Genomic DNA, 26,105 nt, shown 5'->3' on the forward strand with positions numbered 1-26,105 from the left:
TCAAGAATTGACTGTGTTGGAGGCTGAAATAAGCCTCACTGGTAAAGACTGGCAAAAACATCCTGCTGTGACTGACCCAGGGGCTCCGTGTATACTTGTTACTGATTACCTCAGAAGGGGGCATTTCAAGGATCCTAAGGGGTATCAATGGGCCTTTAGAATAGCTGCTGTAGATACAGACAACATTAAGCAGCTGTTTTGCCTGGCCTGTCAAGAAATCCATTTGTTGTGGGGTTGCTACAAGTAAAAGAGCAGTGGGTACCAACTGCAACAAAAATGGCGCACAGACAGCACTACTGCACCAACATGGATTCCTTGCTCCCCATTCATAAGTTGATTCATAAGCTAGAGAGTCAGCAAGTGCTGCTGGAGAGAAAGGTCCCACTTGGAGTTTGTGGCAAAGAGCCTCAGGAGAGACCTGAGGCCAACCCTTGGGACTTTGGAGTCGAGTGTACAAGGGGTCCAAAGAGACATTCCAACTGAGAAAGAGATCTTAGCCACGTATGGGGAGGTTCAGGCTGCCTCTGAAGTAGACGGTCCTGAAATGCAGCTCCTTGTGGCACCTTGACTGCCAGTGCTGAACTGGATGTTCAGTTCAAAGGAAAGGTTCCCTCCACCCAGCATGCTACTGATGTCATTTGGAGCAAGTGGATTGCGCTGATTACACAACAAGCTCAGATGGGGAACCTCATCCAGGAATCTTAGTGGTGATCATGGACTGGCCTGAAGGTAAAAAGCCTGGAACATCGCCAGCAGAAGAGGTAGCACATGCTAAAGAGGCCCCACCATACAATGGACTACCAGAGAATGAAATTTGCCCTGTTCATGGATGGATCACATTGTATTGTGAGGAAGCATCACAGATGGAAAGCTGCAACAGAAGGAAAAGGAGAATCAAGCCAATTTGCAGAGGTAAAGGCTGTCCATCTGGCCTTAGATGTTGCTGAAAGGGAGAGGTGGCCAATGCTTTATCTTTATACTGATTCATGGATGGTGGCAAATGCCTTATGGGGGTGGTTACAGCAGTGGGAACAAAATCATAGAATCATAGAATTACCCAGGTTGGAAAAGACCTTGAAGATCATCAAGTCCAACCGCAGCCTAACCAGTACCCTATCTCTTAAAAACCTCTGCTAAATCACATCCCTGAGTACCACATCCAAACGGCTCTTAAACACATCCAGGGATGGCGATTCAACCACCTCCCTGGGGAGCCCATTCCAGTACCTAACTACCCTTTCTGTAAAGAAGTTCTTCCTAATATCCAACCTAAACTTGCCCTGGTGCAACTTGAGGCCATTTCCCCTTGTCCTGTCACTTGTCACTAGTGAGAAGAGACCTGCCCCACTCTCACTGTAAGAACCTTTCAGGTACTGGAAGAGAGCGATAAGGTCTCCCCTCAGCCTCCTTTTCCGCAGACTAAACAGCCCCAGCTTCCTTAGCCTCTCCTTGTAGGGCTGATTCTCCAAGCCCTTCACGAGCATCGTTGCCCTTCTCTGGACCTGCTCCAATACCTCTATATCTTTCTTGTGCTGAGGTGCCCAAAACTGGACACAGTACTCGAGGTGAGGCCTCACCAATGCCGAGTACAGGGGCAGAATGACTTCCTTACTCCTGCTCACCACACCATTCTTGATACAAGCCAGGATGCCGTTGGCCCTCTTGGCCACCCGGGCACACTGTTGGCTCATGTTCAGCCGTGCATCAATCAGTACCCCCAGGTCCATTTCCTCCACACAGTCCTCCAGCCACTCCGCCCCAAGCCTATAGCGCTGCCTGGGGTTGTTGTGGCCGAAGTGCAGGACTCGGCATTTGGTCTTGTTGAACCTCATCCCATTGGCTTCAGCCCAGCTCTCCAGCCTGTCCAGATCCCTCTGTAGGGCCTCGCTACCCCCAGGCAGATCCACACTCCCAGCCAATTTACTGTCATCTGCGAACTTACTGAGGGTGCACTCAATGCCCTCATCCAGGTCATCAATAAAGATATTGAAGAGGACAGGCCCCAGCACTGACCCCTGGGGAACACCACTTGTGACCAGTCGCCAGCTGGATTTGACTCCATTTACCACCACTCTCAAGGAGCCCGGCCCTCCAGCCAGCTCCTTACCCAGCCAAGAGTGTACCCATCCAAGCCACGGGCTGCCAGCTTCTGCAGGAGAATACTGTGGGAGACAGTGTCAAAGGCTTTGCTGAAGTCTAGGTAGACCACATCAACAGCCTTTCCCTCATCCAGCAGATGGGATCATAGAAGGAGATCAGGTTGGTCAAACAGGACCTGCCCTTCATGAACCCATGCTGGCTAGGCCTGATCCCCTGGCCATCCTGCACCTGCCGCATGATCTCCCTCAAGACAATCTGTTCCATAACCTTCTCTGGAACCGAGGTCAGGCTAACAGGCCTGTAGTTCCCCGGATCCTCCTTACAACCTTTCTTGTAAATGGGAGTCACAAAAATAACTGGCAGCAGAGGGGTAAACCTACTTGGGCTGCAAAACAGTGGAAAGACGTTGCTGCCCAAACAAAGAATATGGACGTAAAGGTATGCCATGTAGATGCTCATGTGCCCAACAGTCAGGCTACTGAAGAACAACAAAACAACTATCAGTTAGACCAAGGTGCCAGAATGGAGGTGGCTCAAATAAACTTGGACTGGCAGAACAAGGGAGAGTTATTTCTAGCTCAATGAGCCTATGAGACCTTGGGCCATCAAGGAAGAGGTGCAACATACAAATGGGCTAGAGACCGAGGGGTGGACTTAACTATGGACGCTACTGCACAGGTTATTCATGACTGTGAAACATGTGCCATAATTAAACAAGAGGATGAAACCTCTCTGGGGGGAAGGGCAATGGCAAAAGTGTAAATATGGGGAAGTGTGGCAGGTTGATTATGTCACCTTGCCATGATCTCGCAATGGTAAGCGTTATGTACTTACCATGGTGGAAGAAACCACTGGGTGGCTTGAAACATACACAGTATGCTACCGCCTCAAACACCATATTGGGTCTGGAGAGGCAAGTCCCGTGGTGACATGGCACTCCACAAAGAACTGAGTCCAATAACAGGATGCATTTCAAAAATTCCCTTATAAATACTTGGGCCAAAGATTATGGCATTGATTTATTATTTCCCCTACCACGCACCAGCTTCTGGTAAAACTGAATGATACAATGGGTTGTTGAAAACTATGTGGTTGAAAACCAGAAGCCAGCTGGTTAGTCAACACCCAAGGATCTACCAATTGTAATGGTCCTGCCAGCTCCCTACATACTGTCAAGGGAGATATGGTCCCTGCAGTACATGTAAATAATATAAAGAACATGGGAAAAGCAGTTTGGGTCCTTCCAGCCCCTGGAAAGGGCAAGCCTCTCTGTAGAACTGTTTTTGTCCAAGGACCTGGGTGGGTGATCCAGAAAAACAGGGTTGTTCAGTGTGTACCACAAGGGAATTTAATGCTGGGGAAGCACAGTCAGTAATTCTATGTATATAGACCTGTGCGTGTAATGCTTTTTCATTATTGTTTGTTTGTGTATATATGTAGATACACAATATATGTATATATGATGCAGTGATGCAGAATAAGGGGTGGAATGTCATGGTTTTGCAACTTTTGCTATTGGTATTCCACATCATGACATCACATGGAGCACAGAGAATAACTATGTATCCCAGAGGACCTCACACCCAGAGGAAAAGATGTCACAGAAGTGAGCTCATTCTCTCTCTCACTGCCTGGCAGCGGGTGTGGGTGTGCCTCCAAGCCGTGCACCTTCAGTTTCAAAGTATGCTTCTCAGTTTTTGGAAAACTCTCATTTTACTTCATTTATTAGCCTGAATCTCAATTAGATTGTATTATAGTGCATTATCTTGCATTCTGATATCATAGTTAGTAAAGTAAGTTTTTCTCCTTAGATTGTTGCTGCTGCTCTGTTTCCTTCAGCCTAGCTCTTTTTTCCCTTGCCATTTTTGGGGGCCAGGGGGGGCCACGGGCCTACTGCCCCCATCACAGACATAGATTGATCTAGATAACTCCGCAACAATGCTGGAAACAAAATCAGTTAGGAACCATAGTTATTAATTCTAGAGTATCTAAGTACACTAAAAAAAAAAAAAAAAAAAAAAAAAAAAAAAAAAAAAAAAAAAAAAAAAAAAAAAAAAAAAAGTAAAGTTTAGTATGGACAAAAATTACTTACTTCTTGCATTTCATTTTCCACTTTGTCAACCAAAAGATGTGGGACGTTGACAACAATGGTACTTCCATCAAAAACGTATTGATCGACACAACCTCCAAGCACAGAGTCTACAATCTCCATTTCCTTTTTCAGAGACGTAAAAGTTTTCATTACCAATGTCCACATACTGCGAACCTTAATGGAAAAGAAGGACAGAACTTCTATGTTGAAACACTTACCATAATACTATAGCACAATAACAAAATAGCATACAAACAGATGAGATGGCTAGGTAGCATAATCACAGGTATACAAGCAGAAATACCAGTATAAGGATAAATATTATTCAAGTGTTAGAAATTTGGTGATCATCTGCCACAAGGTGGGGGCAGAATGGGGGGGACATGGCAGTGGAAGGGGCAGAAAAGGGCAAAAGCTCACCTTTTGAATTCTCTCAGCTCTGTCTTTTTTATTTTGGTCCTTTGGTTCCATCCTACATGTAAACGCAAGACAAAAGTTCAAGTGGATTACAATGAAATTGAAGTCCATAATATTTGATATAAATTAATAAGAAATTTGGTTTATTTTCTAATGTTGTTCCAAGGAGAAATACTTACTTCTGCAATTGTTGCTGAAGGTGTGCAGACTCAGATTTCATCTGTTCTATTTCTTTAATTAAACGCCTAAAGGAAAAGAATTACAGTCACCTCACCACAGATTATCAAAATTTCAGGTTTTTGCTTTGCTGCTTCCAGAATTTTACTCAATAAATGACTATGTTCTTTCCAGATATGAACAACAAAGCTGTTTTGGAACAATTTAAAAATTGATAGACAAGATCCTTACCACAACACCGTAAAGAAAGACAGCCAGAAAAGCCACACAATATTTGTAAATTAAGCTGTTGCGTTCCATTGCAATGGCTTGACTTTTACTAGACCCAAAATGTACTACTTCTAAAAATTTCTTTGTTGTTTATCAATATAAACCTTTAAATATATTCAGCAACTGTATACGGCCCTGTCAAGACAAGTCTTGAAAGTTGTGCTGGAAATTCTACAGTGTTTCAACTGTTTTCACATGAGAAACCTTTTTGCATATCCAGTTTCCCCTCTGAAGCACCTTGTGCCTCTTGCTCTGTCATAGCAAATTCATGTTAAGCACCTTTATAAAGTCTTTATAAAAGTAAAGAATAATATAAACTCTAGATCAAATCCAGAAACAAGGAATAAACCAGCATCAGCTCCAAAGAAACTCCACTCATGACCAGCTGCCAGTTAGACTGAGGCATTATCACCCTTTAGGTAGTTTAAATGTATTGCTGCATACCTGAAAGATATTTCTATATCCTTATCTGGAACACTACCACCTTTTAAGCTATTTATTAACTTCTGAATTTTAACAGCAGCTTACTGTTTCAAATGGTTGGTTTTCTGTTGCTTTTTTTTACTTCCACCTAACAGTAACAGGATGGACCATTTCTGAGCTTTAAACATGATTTCTCTGACAATATCCTGAAACCTTCCAGCTCTACTGCCTCCCAGAAAACATATCATAACAGGTGCCAAGTGGAAATCTGCTCTTAACTTCAGCATCTTTTCAATTCTAGTTGAAATTCTAGTTCCTCGCATTCCCTTGGATCTTAAATTCTGTTATGTTGGCTGTGCTGACGATAAAGCTCTTGTTGACAGTTATGCCTCCAGACAAGTCTCCATTAAGTAAGTCAGTCCAAAATAACTCCTACTCAGCACACCCAGTGACTGCATTAAAGTCATCCTCAGTGCAGTACAGAAGTTGCCTAGACTGCTTATGCACCACTGCACAGCCTTCCCAGCAAATGTCAGCATAAACTGTAGTCATCGGTATGTGTTGGAGTCTGCAGGCCTGAAACTTGTTTGATTTGTCTGAAGAAGGCTTTATCAACTTACTCTAATCAAGGAATGTGTAACAGACTCACCACAACGCCTCCCTTCGTGGTGACATCTCTGATTTTGATCCAAAAGCATGAAATGGACTGGTCTCCTTTTACATAATTAAGCTCCATGCACTGAAACTGCTCTTTCACCTACACTGTAATCCCTCCTCCTGTTCTGCTCTTTCCTAAAAAGCTTGATTCTGCTCACTACACCTCTCCAATCACGTGAAGTATTTCACCTAAACACTGTGAAATTAAATTACATTATACAGACACATTAAATTACACTGTGTCTGTATACAGAGCTCCTTTTATCTCTTACCAAATTGGGAGCCATTTTCATAAGAATAAATCACTGAACATCCCACGTTAAAAGGGACCCCAAGAATCGCTGAGTCCAAATCTCAGCTCCATGCAGTACCACCCAAAATTTAAAAAAAAAATATTTGACAGTGTTAGATAAAGAAAGAACAGCAAATTTTGGTGAATTAACTAAGAGTTATGCAAATAAAATGCATGTACCCTACACCATAAAGCAAAGACTACGCATTATATCCTGCAACTGTTATCTTCCCATGTAAGATCCTTCAAATAGTGCTACACATGCAGAATTGCATACTCATTGTTAGCGACCAGGTAGCTGCATCTTCCAATACACAGCATCTCCTAACTGAAGAAGTAATTTTCTACAAACAGTATATTAAAATTTATTAATTAAAGGAGGCAAATGGGAAGCAAAGTAATGAATTCAGCACAACGCACAAAGGAAGTGAGATACATCCTGCTCAAATCATTTCAAAAGCACACACAAAAAGTAAACTTTTATGAAAATACTGTTTCTTTAAATGCGTTACTCACAAAGATGTTTTCTCATATTTTCGGATGATGTAATTCTTCCTCAGTAAAATCTGCAAAAGTTCATTATGTTCCACTTTGCATCTTTCATCTGCCTGATACGTACCCTCAGGTCTGAAGCATACATTTTCGACAGAAGATTCATTGTGGCCTAAAAGAAAATTAATATTTGGATTGCATGGCTCACTTTCAGCAAACAGACAACTTTCTAGTCTCCCTAGTTTTAATTAAGAGAGCCACACATAAGGCTGCCTGTTTTACCTGGACTAAAGCAGATTATGCAGTATACTGTCTTTTTTGACAGTTTTATCCATTGTGTACATTTGCCCTCTTTCTCACACCTATTCCCCATTCTTTACGCCAAGAAAACAAAAAATGCCTAGAACAGATAGTCAAGATCCTTCAGAATCCCTCAAGTTGTGGAAAAATAATTAAAATAAAAACATCACCACTTTTGGAGTAAATAATCATGTGCATGCACAGACAACGTTATATACATGAACCTAGGACCAAGATTTGCAGTGTAACAGTAAGCCACACAACCTGTATTGTTCTATGAGCTCTATGCAAGCACACAGCAACTCTGTGAAAGATTTTGAACTAAGCAACTGATAGAGACCGACTCTCAGCCTTTGGCATACATTCAGGACTTCGCTGATTAATCATCAGTGATAAACAGTATAAGGTTACTATTCCATGACAGCTTACCTGCAGAATTCCTTCTCAGATCCTTAATTAGTACGTGCCTTGCAAACTGATACATTAGATGGACAAATTTTTTACCAGAAGGAAAAAGAAGCAAATTTCCAACTTGAGGAATACCACTTCCCTTTTCATTCTAGATGTGAAATTGATTTTAAACATACAATTAGCCAAGGAAATAACAGCTATAATCAGCCAACATACATGTTTGTTTAAAGAGCATAGAAGCACTTCATTGGACTTGCTAGCAAGTAGGATGCAAAGCTAATCTGCTTTGTCACTATATCTGATGATTATTCTAGTTCAAGAAAGAGATTAACATTTTCTGAACATTCTTCCACCACCCTCAGTTCCAATACAAAAAAATTACTTTCAAGGCAAAGTCAAGTGTTAAGTAAACAAAAGAAATTTCTGCCCTCCCCGCTCCTACCAGTAATCTCTACCTTACAATAACATTCAGGCTTTCCTTCAAATTTTCTGCTGGGACAACTTATCTGTGTACTTTGTTCTACCTTGACCTTACTAAGGTGTGCCTTTTTGGGTTTGTTTGGTTTTTTTGCTTTTTTGTATAGGTAGATATCTTCGTGTCCTCTGTTACTCGAAATGAAAAGCACTTGAGTATATAATGACCTGATTTCTAGATCTCCTATTAAAACAAACACAGCACGAGAAGGATTAATAAATCAATATGTAAAACAAGAAATTTTGTTTCTTTATAACAGTTCCCTTAAGAAACCACTTTGAAATCACTTTTACAGCAATAAATACCTTTCCATTTAATTTTTCCAAGTCTCGCCCAAGTTAGAGCAAATTAAAAATCACTGAAATTATCAGTTCCTTGTGCTCTTTTTATCTGTTGCAGTTTCCAAAGAAATAAGCAGGAGGCAGCACTTCCAGAGTAACCTCAGCAGACTCATCCATACAAGGATTCACATACAGGCTTTTGTATTCCTTCTAATACAGGATCTTCTGTGATTCCATAACCACCAAATACGATCAACCAGAACCAATACATAGCAGTTTTTGGATCCAAGATTCAACCTCTGTCATAACACAGCTTTTACTAAGGAAGGTTATATGACACTACATGAAGTAAGGCACCAGTTAAAACCTATTCCTCTGACTTAAAACTCAGTTATGTTCCTCCAGAACAAACAACAAGAAAAGAAGAATTATGCCAGAGAAACCAACAGTTTCCACTCCTCATAACACTTACTGAAAGTTCTTTTAGCCATGAGCTGCACAATTTCAGAAGTTCAGGGTACATATGTTTTGCATCTCCATCCATTCTTTCCATTTTAAAGAGGTAATAGGAGAGGAGAAAGAAAAAAAATAATTTTTAAATATATATCCAAGTATTCAGTTACACAGTTCATATGTTGTAAATAAACTTTTTTCTGTGATGCTGTCCAAGAATGATGCATGATGCCCAGACCAGCAATAGCAAGAAGTTTATTAAACAACAAGACTTTTCTTGATGCAAAAATTATGGACTTTTTCATGGGGAGATTTGTCTGTACTTGTTTTAGACTCAGAAAAAGCAGTCTGAATGCTTACAGCTTTACTAACAGCAACCTTTCCCCCCAGTTTCTTTAGTGAGTAACCCAAAGCAGTTCAGTCATGTCAGAAAACAAGATACAATTCTCATCACACTGAAGATTTTCAGCAGCAATCTGTAACCTGGGAGAAATTACCCAGTGTTTGGTGTGGAAAACAAAATGCAGAGACAGATTATTTTGCTTCTCTAGAAACTTACTAAACTTATCAAAGTACAGCCACTGTATCTAAGGCAAGTTTATAGAGTACTGATAGAAGGGAAATAAATCCATTGAAAACATGAGATTTTCCCACAGTATTCCTCAAGAGATCGCTTTTTTCCCCTCACTAACTGCTACACCATATTCTTTATGACACAAATAAAACGGACCAAACAAGTACTGACAAACACTGACCTGAATGTGTCTTCTGCCCGCTCTTGGTCCAGCTTAAAGAACAAGAACTTGATAATAGCCTGGAAAGCCCCGTAGTAAGGCTTGTCAAATGCAGTCCTAAAAGCAGACATACAACCACATGGGAACCACATGGGAAGGAGCAAAGCAGGCAAGCTTACAGAACGTTTAACCCACCACTTAAGAGTAAGGCAGAACTTATTTTATGTTAAAGTACTACAAATTATAGATTAAATACTGAAGCGCGCCACGCACTACCCAGAGCCCTGGAGGACCACGGAGAGCCCCCCTGGGAGATACGGAGCCGCACCCTCCTCCACCCCGGCCCTCCCTCAGCCTTACGGTCCCAGCATCAGCTTTGCACCGCAACTGTTCATGGCATCCTCCGGATCGAAGCCCAGAGCCAACAGGTAAAACCAGAGATGTTCCTTCTCCCAGTTCGCCGCGACCACGGGGTCTGGAAACTTCTTGTCCATCCTTTACGCTTAAGGAGCTGCAGAGTAGACCCCGGGCCCCAGCCGCCTACCACAACGGCCACCCCGCCATTTCCCGCTTCCCGCCCAAACTCGCCGCGCCTCAGTGCCGCGAGACCAGGGATGGGTGCTGATTGGACAGGACCGAGACGGTGGTGACGCCAAAGCCGGAGCCCCTTTGGCGCTCTGCATGCTGGGAACTGGAGTTCGGTCACGGCCAGGAGGAGTGGCGCATGCGCAGAAGAGCCCGGCCGCCGCCGCGCTCCGGGCCCGGTGAGAGCGGAGGCCTACCGCCAGGCCTGCAGGGGTGGGCTGGCCTATCGGGGCCTCTGTGGCGTAGGTCATTATATAATCTCACCGAGAAAACCAAAGAAAACTCGCACCGACAGCAGGCTGTGCAGTTCAGTCTTTTATTTCAAGGCATTTCGGTGGCCGGACGCGGTCGGGGAGGCGGTGCCAGGCCCATCCCCAGGCGCGCCGCCCCTGCCGCCGCCCGGCCCCGCGCCCAGGCGCGGCCTGATCCCCAGAGAAACGCAGCGAGCTGTGCCCGGCCGGCACCGCTCACGCAGGAAGCGCTGTGTGCGCATCTAGCGCGGGTTCGGCATTTCCTAGCAAACAGTTAACCCAGAGCTGGTTTAATCGTGAGAAGATTACCGCTGACAGCAGAAACACCCCTGCCTTCCATTCGCTTTCTTGGCTTTTTTTTTTTTTTTTTTTTTTTTTTTTTTTTTTTTTTTTTTTTAACGTTTTTCTTATCACAAATCTGCTTCTACCTTACCCTTCTCTATTCCCTCTCCTTTCCCAGTATCTTCCCCCTCCGTTTCCAGCTGCCATCCTTTCTCATGCTCCACTCGCTTTTTAAGCGTTTACCCTCTCCTGCTTTGAGGCCTCACAACAGTCAGCATCAGGATGGCCAACATTTTTGCATGCACAAGACAAAGTGAAGAGAAGGTACATCCTGTTGTGAACAAAGCGCTCATGCCAAAGGGACCCTTCTCTACGCTGTTAGGACACAGAGCCAAGAAAAACGAACCTGAGAGAATCTGATGGCCAAAGTCTCCTGCCCCTCCCAGCAGCAAAGAGGTAGATGCAGAAGAGCTTTTTTGGAAAGACTGGAAGGAGAAGCTGTGGGGCAAATCCTCATAAACTCCTTTGTTGGCAGCCCTTTATGCAAAGCACTGGGGTGTTCTCTTGGCGGTTGCCAACTTTAGAACATAACAGCTATACAAATAATTAACAAATAGAACATTGGATATGTTTGTTAGGCTTAGCTTGTAGAGCAGGAGCTTAACACAAAAGCTAATGAATTAATCTAGCATACGGTCCTTAGAAGGAGTAGTCAGAGTTCTGATGCAGCTAGAAGAAACAGCTCTGATTAAAAAAAGAACAAAAAAAGAAGTCCAAAGCTAAGTAGATTCAACTTTTGCAAGGAGAAATATAAGTTAAACGTGGCAAAAATACAATGTATCAAAAACAAAACAAAACATTTTTCTGTTTCTCTTCATTCAGCTCTTTGCCCTGCACTGTATGGGCCATTTGTGCGTGAAAAGTCTTGTTGGTCTTCTTCGTCCAAATCCAAGATGTCTGGGATATCATCTGACTCTGAAGACAGGTCTGTAATAGTGAAATCTGGAACCTGTGTAGGAACAAAATTTAAATAAATTCAAAAGCAGAACTAAATAAATGTTGCAGTACTCCTGACTGAAATCAAGAGACGAAAATGCTCAGCATTTCTTGAAATCAGACCCAAAATACTGAATAGAGTGAAATATGTTCAGTCACAAACATGTGACTGAAGGCCAAACATTAACTGTAAGGCCAAATATTATGCAAGCTATAAAACAGTTGCTTAGAAGACAGATTTTATAGTAGAAGCAGAACAGAGCTAAACAGGCTGGATGAGGCCGTGGACAGCCTGATCTAGCCCAAAGTGCTCCTGCCCACAGCAAGGGTTGGAACTGGATATCCCTTTCATCCAAACCACTATTCTGTATTTAGAATGAGTAGGGACATCTCCATTCTCAGCAAGTATGTCTGATCAGTTATAATTTCCTCTATAAACTAGGAACAAGATATTTCTACTATTTCTGAACATGTTGATCCTATTGATCATAGGGCAGTCAACCTCTCTGACTAAAGTCCCTGCTTTCTTGATTTCCTTAGCACATATGCTATATGCAGTTAACCCCATTAACGTACTTTAAAGATGTTCACAGTCATGAAACAATTTTAAACTGGAGTGTATTGGTGCAGCCAAGCAAAACAGGATTTGTCTCATTATCATTTATCTCAGTTGTAAACATGCTAAATTATTTTAAAAGAGAACACATTATTATCTGCACCAATGTAGCCAAAGCAGTGCAAGCTCCTGATGTTATAGGCATGCTTAGGAAAAGGACCTTCACTTTCATATCAATGTTGCATTTAGTTATACTCTCATTTCATACTTGATAAGAATTTGGAATAAACTAGTAAGTCAACGTATGCAACAGAAAATAAGGTCAGATAGGACCCTTCTTCATACCACGCTCCCATATGATTCTGTTAGATCTTCTTATATGGATTGGCATAAAGCTTACAGAATCCTTGTATGAAATTATGCAAAACATACTTCAGCAGTTCTGCTCTCTTAGAAACCACATGTTAATGTCAATATAAACTTAGTTTTGAACTCATACCTTCTTTTTCTTGCTATTTTTTTTTTCTGGAGCTGAACCAGTTGTAATTCAAGAAGTAGTTCTTATTTTGTTTGCTTTCAGAACAAGAACTTGTCTTCAGTCATCAGAGACAGTATTATCCAAAAGAGATCTATTTTCAGCCATAGTAATTTAACAAAACTTTAACAAAACACTGCACGATACCACCAGCAAGCTGTACATTTAATATTTGCTGATTATGCAAATAATGAGCAGATCATGCTCAAAAAGTAAAAAAATTAAGCTCAACATTCTGTTTTTATGTCTCTTTTTAACCTGCTGCCTTAGAGAAGTGTTATTTTGGATGGTTTGTTTTTTTGGGGGGTTTTTTGGTTTTTGCTTTTTTTTGTTTTGTTTTGACTTTTTATTTTTAAGCTTTTTATTTTTAAAATGCATAAATGATCTATCAGTTGTTCCTAAATCCTTTCACTATTTCACTAGCTCCATAGTATCACTGTAAGCTTCAGCTTAGAAAATACTACACAAAGTCATGATCTACAAAACTGAAGATTTCAAGAGATTTCCAACCCAGCAAATCTATTGCTTACATAAATCTGGTAATTTGGATCTTGCTAGCATGTATGCTGCTATGGACATGCTTGTCAAGCTTCAAGTTTTTTTTGTTTTTATTTTTTTATGAAGGCTTGTACTTAATACTTTTCAGCCAACTATGATAAGTAACAGTAGAACAACGGGAACTGAAAAGAGAAGTTTCAACTAGCATGAATGGAATAAAATATCAGAGGTCTCTTCCAACTCAAGCAATTCCACAGTTCTGTAAAACATCACAGCTCTCTAGCCCAAACAAAACCACTGTGTTGGTTTTATTTTTTTTTTAAACTAAAAGTGTACTAAGTTGATGATTCAGAGTTTCTGTGTAGTGTATCTGAACTGTTGATACATGCAATAATTAAGAAACAAGTAAAATTACAGGGATAATTTATGAGTAGGCTTGTGTTAATATTTTAGGCTTTCCTCCTTCCATTTGAGTTTTCAGTAGTTAATAGAAAGTAAATCATTTTCAGTCCACAAATTTTCATATACTGCTGCAAAAAAATATGACTTTGGAAGATATCTAAGTCATCCTTAACTCTAGTGGGCAGCTTAGTACACATTCTTTCAAGCTGTGCTAGAAAAAGTCACAAAAATTTAATCTGAGTGTTGTAATTACAATATAGTCCAAGGATAATCTAGATTAGCAGCAAGAACATATCCACATAAGTTAGTGTTGCAGTTCAGTTCAAGCTCCAGTGCTTTCCTCATTAGGAAAAGCATAATAATTTAAGTCCAAGGACTTGCATTTGATATAATAACTCAGGATCATATTAATTCATCATTATTTAGCCACAGGTTCCTAATTGCTCAATATTCTGTACACTTGCTCTCTAAGCAAGTTAAAAGAGAAACCACAGTACAATGATAGAAATTCTTTGTACAGTGTTTTGGTACAAAAGACTGTCAGCCCAGACATTATATAAATATTTAACCAGACATTCCTCTGTTTGTGGACACCAGTTGTACTTCAGCTGTAAAAAGTCAAAATAACTTCCACAGAAGCCACACAACAAGACACAGGGAGATGAACATTTCTCAGGACTTGACTGGAAATTTTTTTCCCCCATGCTTTCTGTTTTGTCTTCTTGCTGATCATTAGTAAAGCTAGTTAGCCCTCTAAAAGAGTAAGTATGATCCTGCACTGCAACCTAAGGCAGAGCAGAAAGATATTGTTGCAGTAATAGCAATTACTATTGTTTATTTCTCACCCCTCAGACAATGAGTCATTTATATACCTTATTTGATTCATCTTTTCAGTATGAGATCCACAGCCATAACAGAGCTTTAAAAAAATATATGCATAAAAATGGGGATTCTTTTCTTTGAATTAACAGCTGCTTGCAGGCCTGATTAACTCCACTCTGCTCCAAAGCACTGCTACAGAGGGTGGATCATGTAACACTTACTACAAACGGAGATTAAAAACAACTCGGTCAATGCTTGAAACAGAATTAATTGCTGACAGAATTACAAGAGGCTTAAGTCAGGCTCTAGATGGGAAGATATCATGCTGCCTCATGTTAACTTAAGACTTAAAAATCCCCCATGCAAAAAGCAAATATTTAAGGCTGGAAATTTTGGAATATTTACTTACAGTCCTCTGTCATTACAATTTTGCTTACTATGCTTTTTTTAAAAACATTCCGAAAGTTCTAGTTTACTCCCATAGGATGGCCAGTCTGGATATAACTTGCTTTAGCACTCATAACCATACCAGAAAGGAGGTACTGCTCCATGTATAAACATGCTACCTAAATGTATCTTTGACTAGGTGATAGACATACTTTGAACTCCAGTTTTGCACCACACTATTTGATTACCTCTTTGAAACCAAGACCATTGCTGCTACACTAAATGACTGCAATGCACAGAGCACAAGATTTACTTGGAGAGCTTTAAACCATGGAAACTGTTTTCTGAATAACAGTCATTTCCTTCCATGGACTTACGAGTGAACAACTCCAAAGTCTTGAGTCTTAAATTCATATCAGTCAATTACAAAAGAGGGTAGACAAAGAAATAATTTATACTGGTCATAGGGAGCCAGCATTCAAAGCAGGTAGCTGGGAATCTCATACTCAGACAACACCTAAAGTGAAGGGAACGTTGACTTTTGTCTATATCCTTTTTAGTCACTGTAAGACCATCTCTATGTTCACAGTCTAGATCATTAAAGGCAGGTAACAGTAAGCACCATAAAACACAGCAGTAAAGCAAAGACTGAATGGAACGGTATACAAGAACTCAAAAGGAGGAAGGAAATGCTACAAGACATTACTTATCTATACACATACACACGTACAGGCACATTTTTAATGTCTACTTTTGCAATGCAAGCTTGCTTTCTCTGAGACCCAGCTTGAGAAGAGTCACGGAACAGCAAGTTACATGTTTTGCACACCACTCAAATGGAGACAGACTTTGGCTGCTAAAGCATTTATTACTAAGGTACAAAATGAATTACAAAACGTTGGCTACAAAACAAAAAGCATACAACAGCAGGCACCTGGGTACAAACAGCATGAATCTCATCTTTATACCATGTTAAGAAAAATACACTTTGATAATGATTTAGTCAAGTTGCTGTGTAATACAATTATACTGTTAGTAAGAGCACTGGCACAGCATTTAACTCCAGCTGACTCAGTCAGAAACCCCACTTTCTGCTATGGATTTCTGCACTTATTTTCATGAATTAAGTAGCAGTTAATTTAAGACAGCCAGATACAAAATAATAATCAAATGCATAATCTGCAGCAAATACAGAATTTAAGTATACTTGGCTAGAATGCAAAGCTTTTAAATGCATTTCATAGCATGTAAGGCTATTACATACTGGACTTCTGCAAGGCTTTTGACATGGTTTCCCATCACGTCCTTATCTCTAAATTGGAGAGATACAGATTTGAAGGGTGGACAATTTGGTAGATAAGGACTTGTTTGGAAGGCCACAGCTAGAGGGTTATGGTCAATGGCTTACTGTCCAGGTGGAGGCCAGCAGTGGGTGGTTGTATGGGAGATTGGTAATCACAGCCTGAACCTCTGATTAATCATCTGAGGCAAGTATGGGGTCAGCTGTGGGAGCACAGGTGAGAGTGATGTAGCTGTGCTCCCGGGAGGGGTGGAGCTCGACTCCATCCCCTCTGAGACCTCATTTAAGGGCTGACTCCCACTGAAGCAGTATCTCTTGGAGATCGCTCACCAGGGAGGACTGCCCCAGCTTCTTCAGCCAAGGCACCACCATTGGTGAGTTTTTCCTTTACTTATTCACTTATATCTTCTGTACATTTTGTTACCATCTGTACATTAAAAACCAATACAGTGGTGTTCCCCAGGGGTTTGTCTTGGGACCAGTACTTTTTAAAATCTCTATCAACTATATAGATGATTGGATCAAGTGTACACTCAGCAAGTTTGCTGATGGCACCAAGCTGTGTGGTGCAGTAGATAATGGTAGAAGGAAGGCATGCTATCCAGAGGGACCTTGACAAACTCTAAAGGCAGGCCCCTGTGAACTTTAAGTACAACAAAGTAACCCCAAATATGTATACAGCCTGGGAGAACTTCTCGAGAGTAGCCCTGTTGAGAAGGATTGAGGGATCCTGGTAGATGTGAAAATTTAACATGAGCTAACAGCATGCGCTTGCAGGCCTACAGTACCCTGGGCTACATCAGAAAGGAGGTGGCCAGGTGGGTGAGAGAGGTAAGCATCCCTCTCTACTCCACACTTATGAGGCCCCATCTGGAGTATTGCATCTAGGTCTGGGGCCACCAGCACAGAGAAGATACTGAGCTTTTGGAGAGGGTCTGGAGGAGGGAGACAGGGATGATCAGAAGGTGGGAACACCTCTCACCCTAAGACAGGCTGAAGGGTTTGGGGCTGTGGGGAGACTTTGTTATGGCCTACCAATACTTAAAGGGGGATTATAAACAGAAATTTTTACTTTTTTTTTTTTAATACATCACTAGATAGTGATAGAAAAAGAGGGAATGGTTTCAAACTAAAGGAGGGAATATTTAGATTAGATGCCAGGAGATGTTTTTCCACTGAGAGGGTGAGTGGGGCCCTGGAACAGGTTGTCCAACCCTTCCTGCAAAGGGCTGGCAACCTGGTGATGCCTGAAGACCTTTCCAACCCAAGCCATTCTGAGAGTATTTTGACAAGAAATTAAACAAATGGAATGCTTTTAATTGTGATATATCTAATTTAGAATAAAATTATTAGTGCCATTAATAAGCAAGGTGAGGTTTCTTAACTTTACAGACAAACAAGGCATCCTGACAACTGTAAGCTGCCAATTTTTAGGCACTTAATCACATGTTTGTTTTAGAATAGCTTTACTAATCATTTGTTGGAGTGCCTCTTCTCACAACTCCAAGTTTTCTCTCTAAGGCTTTTTGACAGCTACAGTTGTTAAACATCACTTGTTTGGCCAGTCTGCAGGGTACACACATGCTGTGCAGTTTTACTCAGTACTGTGTTCAAGCTGTTTGTCTTCCTGGCTGGAATTTCTCTCCCCTTCACCTTCGTTCTCAGCATGCTGAGTGCCAGGCAGTTGCGGGTAAAAGGGACCTACCAGCCAGTTGAGCGGTGTGTTGTTAACAAGATAATCCATCACATCATCCAGAGACTCCTTCATTTTCTTCAGCTGTCCTTTGCTAGTAGTAAGAAAGGTGTCTGAAAGTTCCTGGAAGGAGGACGCTGATCGGAAGATTTCATAGACATCACCGGCCATTGAGCGAACACTGTAAACCTGATCCTGCACACTCTGTGGCAGCCCCTGTATGCTTGTAACCAGTGTGAGGCAGGTGGTCTGAAGCTGCTGAGTGAGACTCTGTGCAATAGCTAGAGTTCTTGACTCAATGTGCTAGAAATAAAAGCATGACAGTCCATTAGTGTATTTTTAGTGACTGTAACTAGCTTCATGTTGCTCAAGACACAAGGGAGAACGAAAAGGAGATAGGATAAAGAAGACAATGTAGTAAAGTTTAAGAATGAAGAGCCAGGGATAACTTGAAAGTACTTGACTTCTTTAAAAGTTCAAGTACTTTATGGAATGGAAACATTGATAGCTTCTTCCAAGCAACAGATAAGCAAGCTCTTGTTTCATCTCTGGATAAGAAATCACAGCAAGTAAACATTCTAATCAATAAGATACTGTTCAAAGCTACATGACTATTCTTCAAACTGCTTTATACTAAGTAGCTGCTATTTCTGGTCTGGCCATATAAGGGAATCCTAGCTGATTTAGATACAGATACTACACAAGCTCATATGTTGAGCAGAATGACTATTTTTTTGGAAAAGACAATGAATCCAGTAGTGCTTGAAGAAAAGCAGGCTTGTTTATGAGTCAGTAATTCACAGTAATCACTAGTAGATGCCCTGGGCTTCAGCATTCATATTCCACATTTGCTCCTAAGTATTCTGTGCTGTTAGGATGTTGTGCACTATACAGACTTTTAGTTTGCCAATATTAACCTTGACAGTATGCAATGCACTTATTTCTAGTTTACATTTATGTCTATTTACCTCAGCACTATGCGATTCATCACCATCATTTTGACCTGTATTTTTCTTCCATTCTACCCAGGATTGATAAAGCTTTTCCTGAGCACCAAGAAGTTTCTGATTGGCACTATTCATGTTCTTTCTGGCATACTCGATCTGAAATACAGCCAAACAAGGAAGTAAAGAAAGAGTCCAAAACAGTTTCATCAGGGCTTTGTAACCCTCTGAGCATCTGAAGTTCAGGATAAGTGATTTTAGGAAAATGTAGCACACTGCTTCTCTTTAAAGAGAAAGCTAGAAAACTGGAAGCAGTTTACTTTTCTCTCTACTTGAACTACTTTACACTCCCCCACTAACCTCCTACACAAAGGAATTGGAAGTACATAGAATACCATAACTTTATGTACAGTTCCTATTGTACATAAAGGTATGCAGATCAGATTACTGAAGTACCCAGAAATGCTTAAACACCCACAGCAAGAAGAGCAAGCCCATGAAGCATCTTTTTTTTTTTTTTTTTAAATACAGAGGAATTAAAGCACTAAAGTTTTCCCAAATTGCAAGACACTTTCTTCACTAAGTTGTATCAAAGCAGTAATATCTCTCAACATTTTGTTTCTATTTCTGCAGCGCTCAAAATTAAAAGCAGCTGGTAGTTTGTTTGCAGATCAGTTTGATTTAGGACCTCTCCTGTCTGGTTGTGAAAAGCACCAAATGTGAAGCTCTTAATATTTTGAAAAATGCATTTAATCAGGGAGCAATCCCATTTTCCCATGTCACTTTTCTCATTACTCTAACACTACACCAACATTTTCATTTTATACCTCAAGTGAAAGCTTAAACTCACCAGACTAACAGTGTTGTGGAGCTGAGAAATTGTCTCCTGGCTTTTTTGTTTAGCATCTCTCACTTTGTTTAAGGCTTGTTGGTAGGCACGTGCACGGAACTTTGAAGACAGAGATCCTAGTCGAACATAGTAACTTGGCTTTTGAACTCCAACTTCAAAACCTTCAACTTTTGCAGCTTCTCTTTCTGGGAAATTGGAAAGAAAGCAGATTGACCAGTGTAAGAAAGTTTTAGATGTGGGAGGCAACTTTGTTCATTTAGTAACAACTGAATACTGGACTTGCTCACAGTCTTAACTGGAGTTTTAGTTGACAGAATTCTAAAGTATAGGAGCCTAACATTCATTCTGCTTGACTATTTATCTATCTATCAACAAGGCGGTTTGGGAAGCACGTGGCCCTCCCTCCACTGTGAGTCATTAAACAAATGATTGCTTATTTTTCTCCAGTATAAGTATACCAACAAATATAAACCTTGAAATGATCTTACCTAGTTCTGCTTCTGTAAGTGGGAGATACTGGTCTACAAGGGTCTCTGACTTAGTGAGAGCACTGTCCATTCCACTGCTCATCATCTGCACCACACGACTTCCCAAAACAGTGTTAATGCCTCCATTGACAACAGATTTAGTCATTTCTACACTGTCTTGCACTGCTTCTTTAGTCTTGCCCACAACTCCAGTGATTTTGTGAGCAACAGTTTCCTTGGCACCAGTCACAGTGGTTGTTACAGCTTCTCTGGCTCCAACAACTACACCCTTAGCATTGGCAACAACCTGCCAAAGAAAACAGGTTAGTTCACAAAAACAAAATCTCCAAGGGAGAGCTACATAACGCAAGAAACAATTATGCTAAAGTTTTTATCAGTCTCAGTTACCAAAGAGTAAACTGCATTAGAAGCATACAGATGGACAAAATATATGTATGACTATCACACAGCCTTCAGCTCAAAACCCTTCAGTAATGCAAATCACATATCCTGCTTCATATTGCACAGGAAAAAAATACTCAAAAAAAAATCCACCAGGGAAGAGTAGCTATACCTATGTCAAATAGTGGGCTAACTTCTTTTAAAGAAGAAAAAAAAAAAAAAAAAAAAAAAAAAAAAAAAAAAAAGAAAACCAGGGCTTAATGATCTTCCAAAAAAATCAAGAAGCTGTTCTACAGAAACACCCTTTAGCTCCTCATGGCTTCTAATCTGTGAAGCAAGTGTGGTTTATAGAAATTCTTCTTGCATTTTTAGAGACAACATAAACTACAAACAACATACATGCTCTTCTCCTTAGTACATGAACATGGAAAGGACTTACCTTGTCAGTGGGTTGATTCAGAATAGGAAGTCTCTCTTCAATTTTATCAAGACCTATACAAGCATAGTTGTTGGCAACCACAACTATAGAAGAAATAATAATTGATTAAAGATTTTGGTTTGCCTTAATTCCAACTGATATTTCTTCTTGAAGTGGAACTCATGCAACAGCAAACTTAGAGTAGTTCGTCCCCCCTTTTCAGTAAGATTTGAGGCAACTAAGCCTCAAAAAGAAGGCAGCTTTTACCATGAGGTAAGCAAACCCACTTGCTGACAAAAGGTCTTTTCTTAGACCTTACAAGCGACTGTTTCAACAAGCTGAGGCACAGGGCCTTCTGCCAGAGTTAGGAAACTAAGGGTCCTGGTTACAACAGTCTTATTTAAATTTGGCAACTGTGTGACAAGAGAGAAAGTACAAAGTAGCACTTGAAAGTAGGTGAGAGGTGAGGAAGGTGTTGAGCAAGAGACTACGGAATCAACCGTGCAAGCCAAGAGGAGCCAGTCAGTTCAGTGTTAAAAAAGCTTGAATCTGCTTAGCATCTGGAATTCCCCCTCCCAAAATCACACCCATTACGTGATCAGCTACATCAGTTACTCAACAAACAAAGCAACAGGTTCAGTCAGCTCAAAACCAGAACAACCATGCTAAACTATAAGAACATCTGTATATAAAAAACAATCAGCTGAATTAAAGTTATCAGTAACCCTGTATTAGCCTTACTTTGTGGTTCCAGTTTCTGGATGATAGGCATAGCACTAGTCATGGCTACTGAAGTAATTGTCTTCACTCCTTTCTCAGCTATCTCACAAACTGACTTCAAATAGGGATGGTTATCCTTCGTGGTGATGTAGGCTGTAGACACCATATCATAGGTGGAGCTCACCAAAGGAAGGTTTGCTACCCTCGACACAATGTTCTGATTGAAAAAAAAATAGATTAGTTTACTCATTTTTCTCAGCAAACAGTTAAAAAAATGCTAACACTTACTGGGCTAACTTGAACTTACCTGTTGTGGATCAATTGCTGCTAATGCCATTTTTTCAGGTCTTGAATCTTACAGAGCCTATGAGAGGAGCACATCAGAGTTAGCATATCCTCATAAATAACTTAATCTAAACAGAAGGCTTTCAAACTGACAGTTTTTTTGTTATCACCTCAAAGATAAAGAAGATTAAAGATGGGAACTTTCTTGCAAGCAAGAGCTATATTTTACCATATTAATTTGAAGTTTGAAAGTTTTGTTTCTTAAGTGCTCTCTTTGGGTTAAGCAATACAAGTAGGACACAGGCTTGGGGCAGAGTGGCTGTAAGATATATGGAAGAAATGGACCTGAAGTTTTGGTAGATGACTGGCAAAACATGAACCACTGTGAGACACACAACAAAAAAAAAAAAAAAAACAAAAAAACAAAAACAAAAAACCCTTTTGTCTCAAAGATTGCTGTGGAATGCAGGGACAACTGGAGGTGTCTCCGCCTACACAGGGGTGTCAAGAACAAGGAAGATAAGGAGAATGTCTTGAGGACTATCACATTCCAGGCTACTCCCAAGATGTGGAGGCTCAGCCTTGTGTGGGGCCCTTAGCTTCTCTGATGTGATGCTGATAAGCCTGCACCAGACTATACAGTGTGTATGTGTATATATATATATGTACACACATAAATACATACATAAGCATTCCACAAAAATAAAGGCACAAACTTTTTCCTGTGTGTGTTCCCAGAATCACAGAACATAACAATACTGTGGGGGAGCCATCTCTGCATTCATATGATGAGCCCTTGCAATTTGTTATCTCTTTTTTCTTATCACTTTCTTCATCCTTCTTCCCATCTCCAGGCTTAGCTAACTAAGATTTCAATAACAAACTGGTTGGGCTTCATTCTGAGTCTTTAACTCATGTTAGGTATACTTATCACAAACCTTGTTTCTGATAATTGAAGCAAGACAGCCAGTAATGTGTCCAGATAGCCAAGAAGGTCAATGGCATCCTGGCCTGTATCAGAAACAGTGCTGCCAGTAGAAGCAGGGAAGTGACCATTTCCCTGTCAGCTCTGGTGAGGATGCACCTCAGGAACTATGTTCAGTTTTGGACCCTCACTATAAGAAAGACATTGAGGCTATGGAGCATGCCCAGAGAAGAGCAACAAAGCTGGAGAAGGGTCTGAAGCACAGGTCTTGAGGGGAACAGCTGAGGAAACTGGGCATGTTTAGTATGGAGAAGAGGTGGCTCAGGTGAGACCTTGCAGCTCTTTACACAATACATGAGAGGCAGTTGTGGCAAGGAGGCAGTCAGCCTCTTCTCCTGTGTAATCAGCAATAGGACTAGAGAGGATGAACACAAGTTGCAAAACAGGGGGGTTCAGATTAGACATTAGGAGCATTTCCTCTCAGGAAGAGCAGCCAGATCCTGGAATGGCTGCACAGGGAAGTAGCTGAATCACCGTCCCTGGATATGTTCAAGAAGCACTCAGATGTTGTGCTAAGGGACATGGTTTAGTGGGAAAATATTGGTCATAGGTGGACAGATGGAGTGGGTGATCTCTGAGACCTTTTCCAGCTCCGGTAATTCTGTTATTCTATAACACACAACAAACAAATTTAATTACAGCAGTTCACCAGAAAAATAAAAAAAAAAAAAAAAGACAAGCGGATTAGCTTCTCATTTTTCAAACAAGAAATGCACATAGTTGGCCCTAACTGTAAAGCCAGTTTGGAAGAAAAGCCACACAGTTGTTCTTAAGCTAACAGTCCACTAAACTTCTAATTTCAGATGTCTCAAAGAGGGATGAAGAATCTGCCATGAGTAGCTTTATTCATTACTCACTCCAGTTAGCATAACTGAATCAAGTTTGAAATGGGAGCCATCATTGTTGCCCAGCTCTTGAGAACACTTGGAAGACTGCAAAGAAGCACTAATAACATCAATACAATTCTAACTCAAGTTACATCACCAAAGGCTCACACTGTTCACCTTGCTCACAAGTTGCCTCCCTATGACATCCAGAACACTGACTTTTCCATGACACAAAGCAGTCTTCCTTTATTATTAAGCTTAGAATTGCTTACTAGCAAGCCCAGTCTAAAACAGCCTATGGAGAGCTGTCAGCAAGCCTACAGTATTTTATTACTTTCCAACATGCACTCCCATGGAGAAAACACTAGTAGCACTTCCCATTCATTACTCAGAAAAAGAAACAGATACTGCAGTATCACAAAGGAACTCAACGTGTCCTCATTATCATCCTGTGAATGCAAACAAGAGGCTGCACTAAATCTGCCAGGATGCACCCTTCGCTCTTATAGCTCCACACAGCGCTTCTCAAGTTCCAGAAGAGCCCGCATAAACAAAGGCAAGAGAACGACATGCAAGAAAGTAGCAGCAACACGCAGTTCAGAAAGCTCTGTCAAGGAGCCCAGCAGTTTTCCTTTTCACCCTTATGAAAGCAACGGGACGTTGTAACTTTCTCCTCTGGGAAAACCAAAACTCCTTCCCGTTACACGATGGAGAACTACAAAGGCGTGCTGTTGAAGCCTCCATTAGGCCTGCCCTCAAAGGCAGAGCAGAAGCCCGGGACCCACACCCCATCACAGCTGGAAAGGGGGCCAGATCTCCCTCACCGCGGGGTGAGGACGTACACAAGGGCGGTACGCCGGAGGAGAGCAGCGAACGCAGCGAGCAGCGGACGGGCTCCCGCCGCCCGCGGGGGCAGCAGAGTGGCCGAGGCGATGACGGAGGCAGCGGGGGCGGCCCCGCGGCGCGGGAAGCCGCAGCCCCCGTCGAGACCGGCAGGCAGCCACCGAGCTCAGCCATGTTGCGGAGCCGGCATCAAGGTAGCCGAAAGCTCCCGCAACCCCAGACGAGAAGCGGGCGGTACTCACCCGGGGAGAAATGCGCCGTCACAGCTACCGCCTCGGAGCTCGCGCGCCGCCGCAGAGTGCGGAGGCCCGGCCGCGTCCCGCTTTTTATGGGGAGCGGCCGCCGTTGGCCGCGCGCCGCTCCGCTCTCGCGAGAGCAACGCCTCCCCGAGCTGCGCGTCACCACAGCCCTGCACCCCGCCCCGCCAACGTGCTGTGCCGGCCCTCAGCACCGGCTGCGGAGCGTGCGGTTCTGCAGCGCCGGGCTGGAGGAGGGAGGTTGCTCAACTGCTGGAAATCACCAGCAGGCCTGGGGAACTGAATTAATTACCCGTGTTGCAATCGAGCATCTCAGCAGGAGGGTGGATTCTAACAGAGGAAGCAGCCCATCAGACCTCTGGCCAGGCACAAGGTCCTGAGAGAGCGGAGCCAGGAGAGGACAAGTTACAGGTGAAATGCTCGCTCTCTTGTCACGTTTGTCCATTTGGGCAAGGAATACAGCAAGAGATTGGGCTGCACTAGTCTGAAATAACGAACCACCCAGCACCTCTAGCCCAGAGCCACCCTCCCTGGAAGCAGGAACAGCAGCAGGCCGGCCAGACTGCAGGAAGTGTCTGCAAACTCAAGTGCATTCTCAGTGTGCTGAAACTTCTAACAGCTTCTGACCAATAAGCAACCCTCCAATCTACAGGACAGCTGCACAGAAAGCCATTCCGGGCAGCAATCCAAATGCATATGGACTAGTAAAGTTGCATTAGGCTGGTTGTTGTGATAGTGACAGGGAGTCGGATCTGTTGGATCTGCATGACACAACAGATTTGGGTCTCCAGGGCCTGACAATAATTCGTGTCACTGTTGCACGGGTCTTTTTCCTAAATGAAATTTTACCTTCTTTGCCAGAAAGCTTTATTTATTTATTTATTTATTTATTTTAAGGTGGGGGGGGGGAAAAAAAAAAAAAAAAAAAAAAAAAAAAAAAAAAGATGAAAACTGATTTATCTCTAAGAAATAAATACCTGGTTTCCCTTATGCTCCTTCTGATCCCTTTTGCTGCATCCCAAACATAACTCAGTCGAACAAATTCAGATTCAAATTATTATTGCTCAAAACAGTAAACCTCTCCTTCTTTTCACTAATATCAGGACAGCAAATTCCTCCAACACAGAGCAGTACAGTAAGAAGTGTTGTTATCTACCCAGAAGGGGAGAAAGGCAGCACCTTTGCTCATTGGACTGACAAGCAAGACCCAAGCTCTTTACATAAGG

General features: G+C 41.7%; 2 protein-coding genes across 3 annotated transcripts in view; both read right to left on the reverse strand.

Annotated features, from left to right (window-relative positions):
- Positions 1-10,160, reverse strand: part of HAUS6 (HAUS augmin like complex subunit 6) — a 31,120-nt gene extending 20,960 nt beyond the window's left edge. The window contains exons 1-8 of the mRNA XM_072359534.1: positions 9,935-10,160; positions 9,596-9,691; positions 8,860-8,932; positions 7,650-7,779; positions 6,945-7,092; positions 4,789-4,854; positions 4,613-4,664; positions 4,193-4,366 (exon numbers count right to left, since the gene is read on the reverse strand). Coding sequence (XP_072215635.1) covers positions 4,193-4,366; positions 4,613-4,664; positions 4,789-4,854; positions 6,945-7,092; positions 7,650-7,779; positions 8,860-8,932; positions 9,596-9,691; positions 9,935-10,068 — 873 coding nt within the window. The 5' untranslated portion in view covers positions 10,069-10,160. The remainder of the gene's footprint in view (positions 1-4,192; positions 4,367-4,612; positions 4,665-4,788; positions 4,855-6,944; positions 7,093-7,649; positions 7,780-8,859; positions 8,933-9,595; positions 9,692-9,934) is intronic.
- A 594-nt stretch (positions 10,161-10,754) lies between these two features.
- Positions 10,755-24,996, reverse strand: PLIN2 (perilipin 2). Of its 2 annotated transcripts, XM_072360153.1 has the most exons (9): positions 24,865-24,996; positions 21,990-22,046; positions 21,704-21,899; positions 20,984-21,066; positions 20,164-20,449; positions 19,676-19,860; positions 18,850-18,984; positions 17,894-18,184; positions 10,755-11,701 (listed from the first exon to the last, which is right to left on the reverse strand). In XM_072360153.1, the coding sequence occupies exons 2-9, from the start codon at positions 22,017-22,019 to the stop codon at positions 11,567-11,569; spliced, it is 1,341 nt and encodes a 446-aa protein (XP_072216254.1). In that variant the 5' UTR covers positions 22,020-22,046; positions 24,865-24,996; the 3' UTR covers positions 10,755-11,566. The 2 variants fall into 2 exon arrangements, with proteins under 2 accessions (XP_072216254.1, XP_072216255.1); XM_072360154.1 differs by lacking the exon at positions 10,755-11,701 and having other exon boundaries at positions 15,740-18,184; positions 24,865-24,991.
- Positions 24,997-26,105: the final 1,109 nt, after the last annotated feature.

The sequence above is a fragment of the Excalfactoria chinensis genome, chromosome Z (assembly GCF_039878825.1).
Source record: "Excalfactoria chinensis isolate bCotChi1 chromosome Z, bCotChi1.hap2, whole genome shotgun sequence".
In the NCBI taxonomy this organism is placed as follows: domain Eukaryota; kingdom Metazoa; phylum Chordata; class Aves; order Galliformes; family Phasianidae; genus Excalfactoria; species Excalfactoria chinensis.

Bases quoted from the DNA above. Each gene is read 5' to 3' on its own strand.
- PLIN2 (XM_072360153.1), bottom strand. From the start codon at position 22,019: ATGGCATTAGCAGCAATTGATCCACAACAG. The intron at 21,900-21,989 runs GTAAGTTCAAGT...TTTTTCAATCAG, and splicing joins CAGCAATTGATCCACAACAG to AACATTGTGTCGAGGGTAGC. The intron at 11,702-17,893 runs GTAGGTCCCTTT...GTTCCTACACAG, and splicing joins ACACACCGCTCAACTGGCTG to GTTCCAGATTTCACTATTAC.